General features: G+C 46.0%; 1 protein-coding gene across 1 annotated transcript in view; it reads right to left on the minus strand.

Moving 5' to 3' along the window:
* The window catches only part of rhobtb4 (Rho related BTB domain containing 4), a 36,926-nt gene that overhangs the window by 4,708 nt on the left and 18,861 nt on the right, over positions 1-13,357 (minus strand). The window contains 5 exon segments of the mRNA XM_035784879.2: positions 6,751-6,869; positions 10,390-10,609; positions 10,962-11,535; positions 11,537-11,761; positions 11,980-12,165. Coding sequence (XP_035640772.2) covers positions 6,751-6,869; positions 10,390-10,609; positions 10,962-11,535; positions 11,537-11,761; positions 11,980-12,165 — 1,324 coding nt within the window.

Raw genomic sequence — 13,357 nt, forward strand, 5'->3', positions numbered from 1 at the left:
CTCCGAGACAGGATTGTGTCAAGGCACAGATCTGGGGAAGGGTACCAAAACATTTCTGCAGCATAGAAGGTCCCCAAGAACACAGTGGCCTCCATCATTCTGAAATAGAAGAAGTTTGGAACCACCAAGACTCTTCCTAGAGGTGGCCAACCAGGCCACTGAGCAATCAGGGGAGAAGGGCCCTGATCAGGGAGGTGACCAAGAACCCGATGGTCACTCTTACAGAGCTCCAGATTTCCTCTATGGAGATGGGAGAACTTCCAGAAGGACAACCATCTCTGCAGCACTCCACCAATCAGGCCTTTATGATAGAGTGGCCAGACGGAAGCCACTCCTCAGTAAAAGGCACATGACAGCCTGCTTGGAATTTGCCAAAAGACTCTGAGACCATGCGAAACAAGATTCTCTGGTCTGATGAAATCAAGATTGAACTCTTTGGCCTGAATGCCAAGCTTCACGTCTGGAGGAATCCTGGCACCATCCCTACTGTGAAGCACGGTGGTGGCAGCATCATGCTGTGGGGATGTTTTTCAGCGGCAGGGACTGCGAGACTAGTCAGGATCGAGGGAAAGATGAACGGAGCAAAGTACAGAGAGATCCTTGATGAAAACCTGCTCCCGAGCACTCAGGACCTCAGACTGGGGCTAAGGTTCACCTTCCAACAGGACAACAACCGTACGCACACAGCCAAGATAACGCAGGAGTGGCTTTGGGACAAGTCTCTGAATGTCTTTGAGTGGCCCAGCCAGAGCCCGGACTTGAACCTGATCAAACATCTCTGGAGAGACCTGCAGTGATGCTCCCCACCCAACCAGCTTGAGAGGATCTGCTGAGAAGAATGGGAGAAACTCTCCAAATCCAGGTGTGCCAAGCTTGTAGTGTCATACCCAAGCAGACTTGAGGCTGTAATCGCTGCCAAAGGTGCTTCAACAAAGTAGTGAGTAAAAGGTCTGAATACTTATGTAAATGTGATATTTCAGTTGTTTATTATTTATAAAAAACGTTTTTTGTTTTGTCATTATGGGGTATGGTGTGTAGATCAATGAGGATAAAACCTTGGAGATGAAGGGTTGTTCGTCTCCAGTTGAGGAGTACTTTTTGAGCCTGCGAAAGATGAAAGTCCCGCCTTACCAGGGGGTCACTGACGCCATCTTGTTACCCCACTGGGCCTGCCCCTACAGATGGCATAGACGGCCTAGATGTCTTTGAGGGATAGACCTGGAAGCAGAGCTGTGAAAGGGACCGAGGAAAACACACCTCTGATTGGATCATGACAAAAGAGCATTTACGTATGCACACCCAATACGGAGCCGGATCAACATGAAAGAATAGCTAATGTGTCTGCAAATAAGGACAATAAAACTACAGCTACAGAAAATAAGTTAATGTCCACTCACTGTCTGTGGCTCACTGTGTCCCACTCCAATAACACGGTCTGTCGTTGGAGCAGCACACAGGCTGACCAGAGCTACTCATACAGGCAGAGTGGGCCGGCTGGAGGTGCCCTAGACATCAGTAATTTTCCCGATGACACAACAGTGGTAGGCCTGATCACCGACAACGACGAGACAGCCTATAGTGAGGAGGTCAGAGACCTGACTGTGTGGTGCCAGGACAACAACCTCTCCCTCAACGTGATCAAGACAAAGGTGTTGACTGTGGACTCCAGGAAAAAGAGGACTGAGCACACCTCCATTCTCATCGATTGGGCTAAAGTGGAGCAGGTTCGGGGATTCAAGATCCTTGGCATCCACATCAGCAACAAACTAACATGGTCCAAGCACACAAAGACAGTCATGAAGAGGGCACAACAAAACCTATTCCCCCTCAGGAGACTGAAAAGAATTGGCATGGATCATCAGATTCTCGAAAGGTTTTAAAGCTGCACCATCGAGAGCATCCTGACTGGTTGCATCACTGCCTGGCATGGCAAATGTTTGGCCTCAGAGGGTAGTTCGTACGGCCCAGTACATCACCGGGGCCAAACTTCCAGCCATCCAGGACCTCTATACAAGGTGGTGTCAGAGGAAGGCCCTAAATATTGTCAGACTCCAGCCCCCCTAGTCAAAGACTGTTCTCTTTTCTACCGCACGGCAAGCGTTACCCAAACCATCTAATCAAATGGCTACCCAGACTATTTGCATTGCCCCCCCCCCCTTCTACACTGCTGCTACTCTCTGTTTATTATATATGCATAGTCACTTTAACTATACATACATATTACCTCAATTACCTCCACACTGGTGCCCCCGCACATCAACTCTGTACTGGTACCCCCTGTATATAGCCTCCACATTGACTCTGTACTGGTACCCCCTGTATATAGCCTCCACATTGACTCTGTACTGGTACCCCCTGTATATAGCCTCCACATTGACGCTGTACTGGTACCCCCTGTATATAGCCTCCACATTGACTCTGTACTGGTACCCCCTGTATATAGCCTCCACATTGACGCTGTACTGGTACCCCCTGTATATAGCCTCCACATTGACTCTGTACTGGTACCCCCTGTATATATCCTCCACATTGACTCTGTACTGGTACCCCCTATATATAGCCTCCACATTGACTCTGTACCGGTACCCCCTACATATAGCCTCGCTATTGTTATTTTACTGCTGCTAACAAAGGTACACTTATTCCCACAGCCACAAGTGAAGTCCAAAGGTTTACGGGGACAATTTGGGGAGTGATAGAAAGAACTTCTGGGACTGTCAGACCATGCTAACTCCCTTTTCATCTTCTCCCCCTGCCCTCCCACAAATGCATGCAGCATATAGAACATTTAAAAAACTACACCACCCTGGCCACTAGGTGTCACGAAAGTATAACTGTGGTTGGCTTCAGATAAATACAAACCAAGGCACCCAGAGCGACTTACAGGAGAAATTAGGGTTAAGTGCCATGATCAAGGGCATATAGACAGATTTTTCACCTAGTCAGCTCTGGGATTCGAACCAGCGAGCTTTCGATTACTGGCCCAACGCTCTTAACTACTAGGCTCTCTGCTGCCATAGGTAGTGATTCAATTAAATGGTATTCTATGTTTTCAACCTTTCAGCCCAATTGGATGTTCAAATGGTTGGATTAAAAAGGGACGAGACATTTTAAAGTCTCAGAGCAGTCTCAACACCACTATTGAGTATTGCCTTGTGGTTTACGCTACAGTAGGAGGTGGGAAGAGCCATGGGACCCACAGGGGTCCTTCCTCAGTCCCAGGGGTGCCCCTCACCTGCCTGTCTCTGTGCCAATTAGGTGAATGTCAGCCTGGCAATGACCCTTCATTATGGCAGAAAAGGTTGAGGTAAAGACACAGGTGGCCGCTCCAGTTCAAAGCTCCTAAACACACACAAGTCCTTATTCCTCATCAGAATGGCATTCAAACCTAACTATCCAATCAGGGAGGGGTTTATTGAGTTCAACGTGATCTTTTATAGGTGGAAACGTGTGTGTGTGTGGGGGGGACTGACAAGGACACAGCAGATCGTAACAGTAGGACCAGAATAGAAGCGTTATCACAGCACCTCGTGAATACAAACAGTGACAGCCTAAAGATATGAATGAGAGCAATGAGAGAGGAGAGTGGTGAGAAGAGTCAGGGTGAAATGGGTTGAAGTAGCTGTCCTGTGAAAATGTCACTTTTAAAAGCTCAATCTGTTAGTTAACCTGTACACAAATAATGTTGTTGACTCATCCTATACTCGAACTAAGTATAAATTAGGGGAAAAAAACACCTCAAAAGCCTCATAGTGCCGAGCGACTAGTGCTTTTTGAGGTCGGTTCGGTTTTAGTTTGATTATTAAAAAATATTCACGTTTTCAATTTCAAATTTGTATTTAATCATGCATTATGAAATAATTACATACAAATTATTTTAGAGCTTTTTAATGGAAATTCCAAAGTAAAAAATAGTGAACATTCAATTGCCAAAACATAGAAAATATTCCATTCTCTGTCAGGTCTACATTGGATAGACATCAATTGAAAAACAGGAAATTACAATGAAGTAATAAACGTTTTTAAATGGATGACTTTATTATTTTTCATTCCTTAAAAGTAATCATCTCATCTCTGCTCAGGCAGTAGCAGCCAGACAATGTTCTCTCTGCTCAGGCAGTAGCAGCCAGACAATGTTCTCTCTGCTCAGGCAGTAGCAGCCAGACAATGTTCTCTCTGCTCAGGCAGTAGCAGCCAGACAATGTTCTCTCTGCTCAGGCAGTAGCAGCCAGACAATGTTCTCTCTGCTCAGGCAGTAGCAGCCAGACAATGTTCTCATCTGCTCAGGCAGTAGCAGCCAGACAATGTTCTCTCTGCTCAGGCAGTAGCAGCCAGACAATGTTCTCTCTGCTCAGGCAGTAGCAGCCAGACAATGTTCTCTCTGCTCAGGCAGTAGCAGCCAGACAATGTTCTCTCTGCTCAGGCAGTAGCAGCCAGACAATGTTCTCTCTGCTCAGGCAGTAGCAGCCAGACAATGTTCTCTCTGCTCAGGCAGTAGCAGCCAGACAATGTTCTCTCTGCTCAGGCAGTAGCAGCCAGACAATGTTCTCTCTGCTCAGGCAGTAGCAGCCAGACAATGTTCTCTCTGCTCAGGCAGTAGCAGCCAGACAATGTTCTCATCTGCTCAGGCAGTAGCAGCCAGACAATGTTCTCTCTGCTCAGGCAGTAGCAGCCAGACAATGTTCTCTCTGCTCAGGCAGTAGCAGCCAGACAATGGTCTCTCTGCTCAGGCAGTAGCAGCCAGACAATGTTCTCTCTGCTCAGGCAGTAGCAGCCAGACAATGTTCTCTCTGCTCAGGCAGTAGCAGCCAGACAATGTTCTCTCTGCTCAGGCAGTAGCAGCCAGACAATGTTCTCTCTGCTCCCCATACTGTACAGTCTATAGGCTCAATATTTGCTTAATAAAAAACAACCACTTTAATTTCTCTCTAGAGAAACTGCACGTTGGGTTCAGAAAAAAACGAACCGACATGGGTCAATAAGTTGTTTAGTATCCGGGAAAATAAAAACGAAATGTCAGTTAATCGCTCAGCACTAAAAGCCCCACCACAAATTTGTATCTCAAACAGACTGTTTCAAAAATGCTTTGCTTTTTCCTCATAGACGATGTCATGTGTTTGGCCGAGACGTCTTATTGGCTGAGCAGTCCAATCAGCTGTTTACTTGAATATTTTAATTGACCGGTATATGCCCACACCATTCAAACACAGAAAAGCTGCTTTTAAACATACTTAATAAACAATTAATGGAATAAAAACGATTGCACTAATATTGTAATTAACTATAGGTAGGTAATATTTCTTAGAAATCTGGAAACACTGGACAGCTACTTTAAAGACAGATCGCACTGTGTTAGCTGATGGCAGACAGTCCAACACACTCTGAAACAGAGACCAGACAAGTCACAGTTCACTACAGTACACCGATTGGTCCGAGACTCCCAAGGTCACACGCCTCTCCACGCCACTCTGATGCCTAGCCATGCCCACAACCATAGCCACATCTGTCTCACTCCAAGGGAGGCTTTGTCTATGCACCTCAAGGCCAGCCAGCTAAGCAGGGGAAGCGTTTCCTGCTGAGATTTTAAACACCACGATCATTGCTGCATCACTATGGAAATCTCTCATACAAAGACAAATGCTGGTTGGCCTCACATTGTCCAGAGCCTCAGTCTTTGTTAGATGTACTATGCCAACCAAACGCCATAAAGAGTGTCACAATGGGGACAAAGCCACACGGGTTACCATGGATACAACAACCTCTTAGCCTCCCAGTCTCCACCTTCGAGCACGTAGCACACCATGACCCTGTCCACTCCTCCCTCTCTGTGGACTCTGGCTGTAAGAGTATCCAGAGGGCCTGTCCAGCGTCCTGTTTCCTGGGGCTGCCTGCTTCCTGGCAGGGCCGTAACTCAAAGCCTGTGGGGCCTGGACTGTAACCGTACCTGGGGGATCTAGTTCTCCAGAAGGGCCCAGGCAGCGGACACCCACAGCATCGAGAGAAAAGAGCTCCCTCCCTGGGTAGGTTGGCAGCAACGCCCTGGAAGAGTCTAGTCTTTCTAGAACCCGAGCCATCAGAGAGAAGCCGGGGGTAACTGGACACGCCGCAGGCTCAGTGCCTGCATAGTTTCTCATGAGCGGCTCTCTAACATGAATGCATGTCATCTTACACCGTTGTCTTGGGGTCAAATGTCAAAGGAAAAAGATCTCTAAAAGCGGTCCCTTTAAGATACATATTGTCCTCTAGTCTACCACCTCTTGCAGTCTCAGTCTCCCTCCTCAGCCTCTTCTCCAGCCATCCGATGAGGCTGTGACGAGTGCGTTGATAACAGACAGGAATGTGGGCAGTATGTCTGGTTAGCTATGATGTGATATTTTAATATTCTCACGCTGCCTCTTCTCCAACAAGTATGTGTAAAGAGGAAATGACACGGGCCCTCAACCCAGAAAGTGCTGAGGTGAGCCGACTTCCTGCCGCATCTGCTTAGACGCGGAACCGTCTGACCTGCTCGCTTTGGACCATGTTTCTGGCTGTGTGCAACGCCAGTACTGTACATATTCTCACATGGCAGTTGGCTGTGAGCCCCCAGGGGAGGCTTATAGTATAGTGTGCTTTCAACACAACCACGGGTGAAACACAGCTTTACAGATCACAGTGCTAGCCAGCCTCATGCACCCCCCACCCCACCTCTACAAACACACTTAAATGCAACCCATCCTTACCGAATCTCTTTCACACTCTCACACTCACCTCCTTGATGTAGCTCTCCATGAAGGATCCGCGGAACATAGCGGCCATCCAGTCACAGCTGGAAATGAGCAGAGGCTTGTGGGCCGGCAGGTAGCCATCGTCCAGGCAGAACACCACATCTAAAACCGGAGAGGGAAAAGAGCACTCATCTCAGAGTGAACCACAAGAGTCGAGGCTACAGAGGGGAAGACAGACGGACGGGGACACACAGGGATATACGCAGACAGACGCACACAGAAACAGGTAGACAGACAAGAGATAAATGGAAAGGTAGACAGAGCACTATTTGACACAGGGTGCAAGGGAGGGAGATGGAGGGACATAGTATTTCAACTCTGTTTTGTACTAAGATTGAAACCTATATAGACTTTTGAAGCTGTCCAGATAGCTTGCATCCTACCTAACTACACTGTCTGTAAGGGCTCGGACTGTGGCTCTATTCTGTTTGGATACCCAAGGAATCAGTGTTGGGGCGTAGTGAACTACATTTAACTCCGTTTGGCTGTAGCTTGGTAGTAGTTGAACTAAATTCAAATCTTGTTAGTGTTTTCAGTAGTTTAATTACTTTTTTTGTAGTTTTGTAGCTAACTACTGGAACTACATGCTAGTCTTTTTGCAAAAAAACAATATGGGTAAAGTAGGTAAGAATGTACTTTTCCTTCATAAGACCTGCTAATTCTCACTTGAAACATTGTTTGTGTTTAATATGAGAAATGACATTCTGTTAACATCTGACCACAGAGCAATTAAGGCAGCCCTCAGCACCTCTCTGATTCAGAGGGGTTGGGTTAAATGTGGAAGACACATTTCAGTTGAATACATTCAGTTGGACAACTGACTACCGGTAGGTTTCCTTTTAAAACATTTTTTTTATTACATATGATAATTTTTCACGAATTAGTTTGGACGGAGTGAACTACTTTTTCAAATTAACTGAAGTTAAGTAAATTATATTTTTCTTAAAAGATAGCTTTAGTGTTGCTTAAGTTCTTCCAGTGTGAAGTAATTGGTAAATTGATAAATTATATTTTCAGACTAGCTTCCCCAACTTTGTCATTCTAAAGAAATAAACTATCTAAGAAGAAACTAAACCAATCACAAGGGCAGACCTATAGGCCTCGCTAATCTTTATGGGGCATAGAACCCACTAGAACGAGTAGTCTAAATCAGATCTATTCAGGAGGTATATTTAAGCAATAAGGCATGAGGAGTGGCCGATATGGCCAATACACCATGGCTAAGGGCCGTTCTTACGCACAACGCGGGGTGCCTGGATACAGTCCTTAGTCTTGGTATATTGGCCACATACCACAAACCCAGAGGTGCCTTATTGGTATTATAAACTGCTTACCTACGTAATTAGAGCAGTACAAATAAATGTTTTGACATACCTGTGGTAAATACCACAGCTGTCAGCCAATCAGCATTCAGGGCTCGAACCAAGCAGTTTATAATTGAAAAAAAACAAATTCCCACAGAAACAGACATCGTGACAACAATATAAAGATTGTGGTAGCCACCTGAAGGTCAAAGAGGCTACATGTAGTAGAGGTCGACCGAATCATCGGAATTAGGGCCGATTAATTAGGGACGATTTCAAGTTTTCGTAACAATCGGAAATCGTTTTCTTTTTTTTACACCTTTGTTTAATCTTTATTTAACTAGGAAAGTCAGTTAAGAACACATTCTTACTTTCAATGATGGCTTAGGAATGGTGGGTTAACTGCCTCGTTCAGGGGCAGAACGACAGATTTTGACTTTGTCAGCTCGGGGGATTCAATCTTGCAACCTTACAGTTAACTAGTCCAACGCTCTAACCACCTGCCTCTCATTGAACTCCACGAGGAGCCTGCCTGTTACGCAAATGCAGTAAGCCAAGGTAAGTTTAATGCTAGCTAGCAACTTATCTTAGAAAAAAAACAATCAATCAATCATAATCACTAGTTAACTACACATGGTTGATGATATTACTAGTTTATCTAGCGTGTCCAGCATTGCATATAATCGATGCTGTGGGTATTCGTGAAGAAGGACTGTCATTGCTCCAATGTGTACCTAACCATAAACATCAATGCCTTTCTTAAAATCAATACACTGAAGTATATATTTTTAAACCTGCATATTTTGCTAAAAGAAGTCCAGGTTAGCAGGCAATATTAACCAGGTGAAATTGTGTCACTTCTCTTGCGTTCATCGCACGCAGAGTCAGGGTATATGCAACAGTTTGGGCCGCAAAATTTGCCAGAATTTTACGTAAGTATGACATAACATTGAAGGATGTGCAATGTAACAGGAATATTTAGACTTATGGATGCCACCCGTTAGATAAAATACGGAACGGTTCCTAAAAGAATAAAAGTCTTGTTTTCGTGATGATAGTTTCCGGATTCGGCCATATTAATGACCTAAGTCTCATATTTCTGTGTGTTAACATGTTATAACTAAGTCTATGATTTGATAGAGCAGTCTGAGCGGTGGTAGGCACCAGCAGGCTCGTAAGCATTCATTCAAACAGCACTTTTGTGCGTTTGCCAGCAGCTGTTTATGACTTCAAGCCTATCAACTCCCGAGATTAGACTGGTATAACCGATGTGAAATGGCTAGCTAGTTAGCAGGGTGCACGCTAATAGTGTTTCAAACGTCACTCGCTCTGAGACTTGGAGTAGTTGTTCCCCTTGCTCTGCAAGGGCCCCGGATTTTGTGGAACGATGGGTAATGCTGCTTCGGTGGCTGTTGTAGATGTGTTCCTGGTTCGAGCCCAGGTAGGGGAGAGGAGAGGGATGGAAGCTATACTGTTACACTGGCAATTCTAAAGTGCCTATAAGAACATCCAATAGTCAAAGTTTAATAAAATACAAAATGGTATAGAGAGAAATAATCCTATAATAACTACAACCTAAAACTTCTTACCTGGGAATATTGAAGACTCATGTTAAAGGAACCACCTGCTTTCATATTTTCTCATGTTCTGAACAAGGAACTTAAACGTTATTTTTCTTACATGGCACTTTTACTTTCTTCTCCAACACTTTGTTTTTACATTATTTAAACCCTATTGAACATGTTTCATTATTTATTTGAGGCTACATTTATTTTATTGATGTATTATATTAAGTTATAATAAGTGTTCATTCAGTATTGTTGTAATTGTCATTATTACAAATAAATAAATAAAAATATGGTCCGATTAATCGGTATCGGCTTTTTTTGGTCCTCCAATAACCTGTATCATTTTCTGCGTTGAAAAATCATAATCGGTCGACCTCTAACATGTACTATATAGATAGAATACGACTCTCACCTTGTGAGAAACGCTATAGCCAACATGCACACAGACCGAAGAACCCAGACAAAAGTGATACACAGAAACGCATAGGAATGGGACATGGCACACATAAGGACAAACGGATAAAAGCTCAGCAACACATGTTTAGAGCAATGACACCAAATGGACTCATTTGATGGAGGACACCAGGATACACATAAACACACACAGATACTGCATATAGGAAAAACAATATAATGACCATAGATCCAGACGTGTGAATCACACACACACACACACACACACACACACACACACACACACACACACACGAGAATCTCTGATGACGCAGCAATTGGAGGCAGTGTATTTACCAGCGAAGGTGCCCTTGCTGAGGCACTCTTTGATGCGGTTGGCTCGACGTACGTGGAAGGCCTTGGTGATCTCCTGATTCATGAAGCTCTCACGGTTCAGCACATTGGCCACCATCATCCTCAGGTCAAACACCTCCAGCAGCTCAGCAATGGTGGCCACCTGCATCAGATCTCCACGGCCCTCATCCAAACTGCCTGTGTACAGGTACTGCAGCACCGCCTGAAACCACCACACAGTTTAAATATAATCACCCTCTAGACCTATCGGAATCGAGTATTAGCTGTGGTATAAATCAAGTGAATAAACACCACTTGAGGTGTATGGATTCACTTCAGTCTAATAACCTTTCATTAGAATTCTGTATCTTTGTTTCCCTAAAATGTGTTATGGTTATGCCGACCAGTAGAGGGCACTCTTCAAAGTGCTCTAAGAAGATGATACAATCCTGGAGCAGTATAGGGAATGAAAACCTCACGGTGATCTGGTTTTGTATTAATACGGGGATTTAAGCAGATGCTATTATCCAAAGCTACTTGCAATACTTGATGTTGTTACTGCGATCTGATCTTACCTGGAAGGGTTCTTCCTGTATGAGACCGTCCATGGAGACCACGGTCATGAGGCGGGGTCGCCCCGTCTCGGGGTCAGCTACGTGCTCCAGGTACACACTCAGGAAGCCCCTCCCCCAGCCTGAAAGGCCACGGCCGGCCCCCAGGGGCCCCACGGAGCACTGGCTCCTGGCGGGGAGAGCGTTATCACTTTTGGAAGTCCTCAGGGAGCCCTGCTGGAGCATGGGTGGCCGTTTGATTCCCCTGGCTCCACCCTCCCCATCATTATCGATGTCCAAGCTCTTAGTACGCCCTGCCTGCTCTTTGGCACCTCTCCTACTCTGTTCATCCTCCTCACCGCTCTCGGCGCGCTCATCTCCCTCCCAATCCGCCTCGATGGCCAGAAGATCCAGGGTGAAGAGGTCGTAGAACTTGGAGCAGGAGGTGGCCAGGTAGACTTTGTGTGCGAAGACACGCGTGGCGCCGCCTTGGAGTAAGAAGAGGACATCGGCGCATAGCGGCTGGCAGAGGAGGGAGTCGGGGGCTTCTCCGTCGATGGGAGGGGGGTCAGGGATGCCCACCACAGGGCGCGGGGGGGGGGGGCAGGAAGGGGGCCTGGAGGAGGGGCCGCTGGACTCTCTTCAGGTGGGACTTCCAGAACTGGAGGTGACGGCGGGAGATGAGAGCGGAACGGATGGCGTTGTCGAACACATCCTTGACCCCAAACTGGGCCACGATGCTGGTCTCGTAGTAGGGAATGCCCAGCTCCTTGGCCACCTCGTGCCCTCTCTCTGGAGGCAGGATGTCTGTGGGCTTGATGGGTCTGAGGACAAGGGGAGAGGAGAGGGTTAGGGCATTAGCAGAGTGGTAGGTCTCTAATGAAAGGATACTGTGCTGACAGAAGCTATGGACAGAGAAACGGTGAAACAGATATGCTTGCGTTTCAGTCAAATGCTGCACATGCAGCCAATGTGATGTGTGTGATGTGTGTTCTGCAGTGAATTTCGCCCGTGTCAGCAGCATGGATGATAGCGGTCTCACTTGGCCAGGGGTCTGCGGGCGCGGTTCACAGCCTCCAGGTCGGCGTAGCGCAGGTCCAGCTGGCAGCCCACCAGGATGATAGGGGTGCGGGGGCAGAAGTGCTTGATCTCAGGGTACCACATGGTGCGGACGTGACGCAGGGAGTTGGGGTTGGCCAGGGAGAAACACAGCACTACCACGTCAGACCTGCACCACGCACAGAAAAAACAGCGGGAGACAGAGAGGGTAATGTAGGAGGGGAGAGGTCCATTCCTGTCTGAGGTTCACATGAGAAGAGTCTGCTACTAGGCAGTGTACACCTCTGTTCAAAAGTTTAGAAATGTCCTTGTTTTTGAAAGAAAAGCACATTTTTTTGTCCACTAAAATAATCCTGTATTCCAATGGCACATTGTTAGCTGGTCCAAGTTTATAATTTTAAAAAGGCTAATTGATCACATTAGAAAACCCTTTTGCAATTATGTCAGCACAGCTGAAAACTGTTGTCTGATTAAAGAAGCAATAAAACTGGCCTTCTTAAGACTAGTTGAGTATCTGGAGCATCAGCATTTGTGAGTTCGATTACAGGCTCAAAATGGCCCGAAACAAATACCTTTCTTCTGAAACTCGTCAGTTTCTTCTTGTTCTGAGAAATGAAGGCTATTCCATGTGAGAAAGTGTTAAGAAACTGAAGATCTGGTACAACGCTGTGTACTACTCCCTTCACAGAACAGCACAAACTGGTGCTAACCAGAATAGAAAGAGGAGTGGGAGGCCCCGGTGCACAACTGAGCAAGAGGACAGGTAAATTAGTCTAGTTTGAGAAACAGACGCCTCACAAGTCCTCAACTGGCAGCTTCATTAAATAGTACCTGCAAAACACCAGTCTCAATGTCAACAGTGAAGATTGCTTCTACACCTGTATTGCTTGAGGTTTGGGGTTTTAGGCTGGATTTCTGTCCAGCACTTTGAGATATCAGCTGATGTAAGAAGGGCTATATAAATAAATTTGATTTGAAGAGGCGACTCCGGGATGCTGGCCTTCTAGGCAGAGTTGCAAAGAAAAAGCCATATCTCAGACTGGCCAATATAAATAAAAGATTAAGATGGGCAAAAGAACACAGTTATTGTGTACATGCCTTTGCCCTCGTTGTCAAGCCAAACTACAAAGGTCAGCAGGGCTGCTAGCTATCCTCATGTAACCAGAGTGTTTGGTGTTTTTACAGGACATAGAGCGAGGCTGAGATCAAACTCCTGACTGACTGGCTGACTGCTCAGTGTTCACACAACCCAGCAGAGATACTCCTCAACACACACTTTCCTCTGTTATTAAAGAGCATGCAGGGTGCTACGTCATCCCCTTATGCACTGAGATATGGGTTAAAAAAAACCTCACCTATTC

The sequence above is a fragment of the Oncorhynchus keta genome, chromosome 14 (genome assembly GCF_023373465.1).
Source record: "Oncorhynchus keta strain PuntledgeMale-10-30-2019 chromosome 14, Oket_V2, whole genome shotgun sequence".
Taxonomy (NCBI): Eukaryota; Metazoa; Chordata; class Actinopteri; order Salmoniformes; family Salmonidae; genus Oncorhynchus; species Oncorhynchus keta.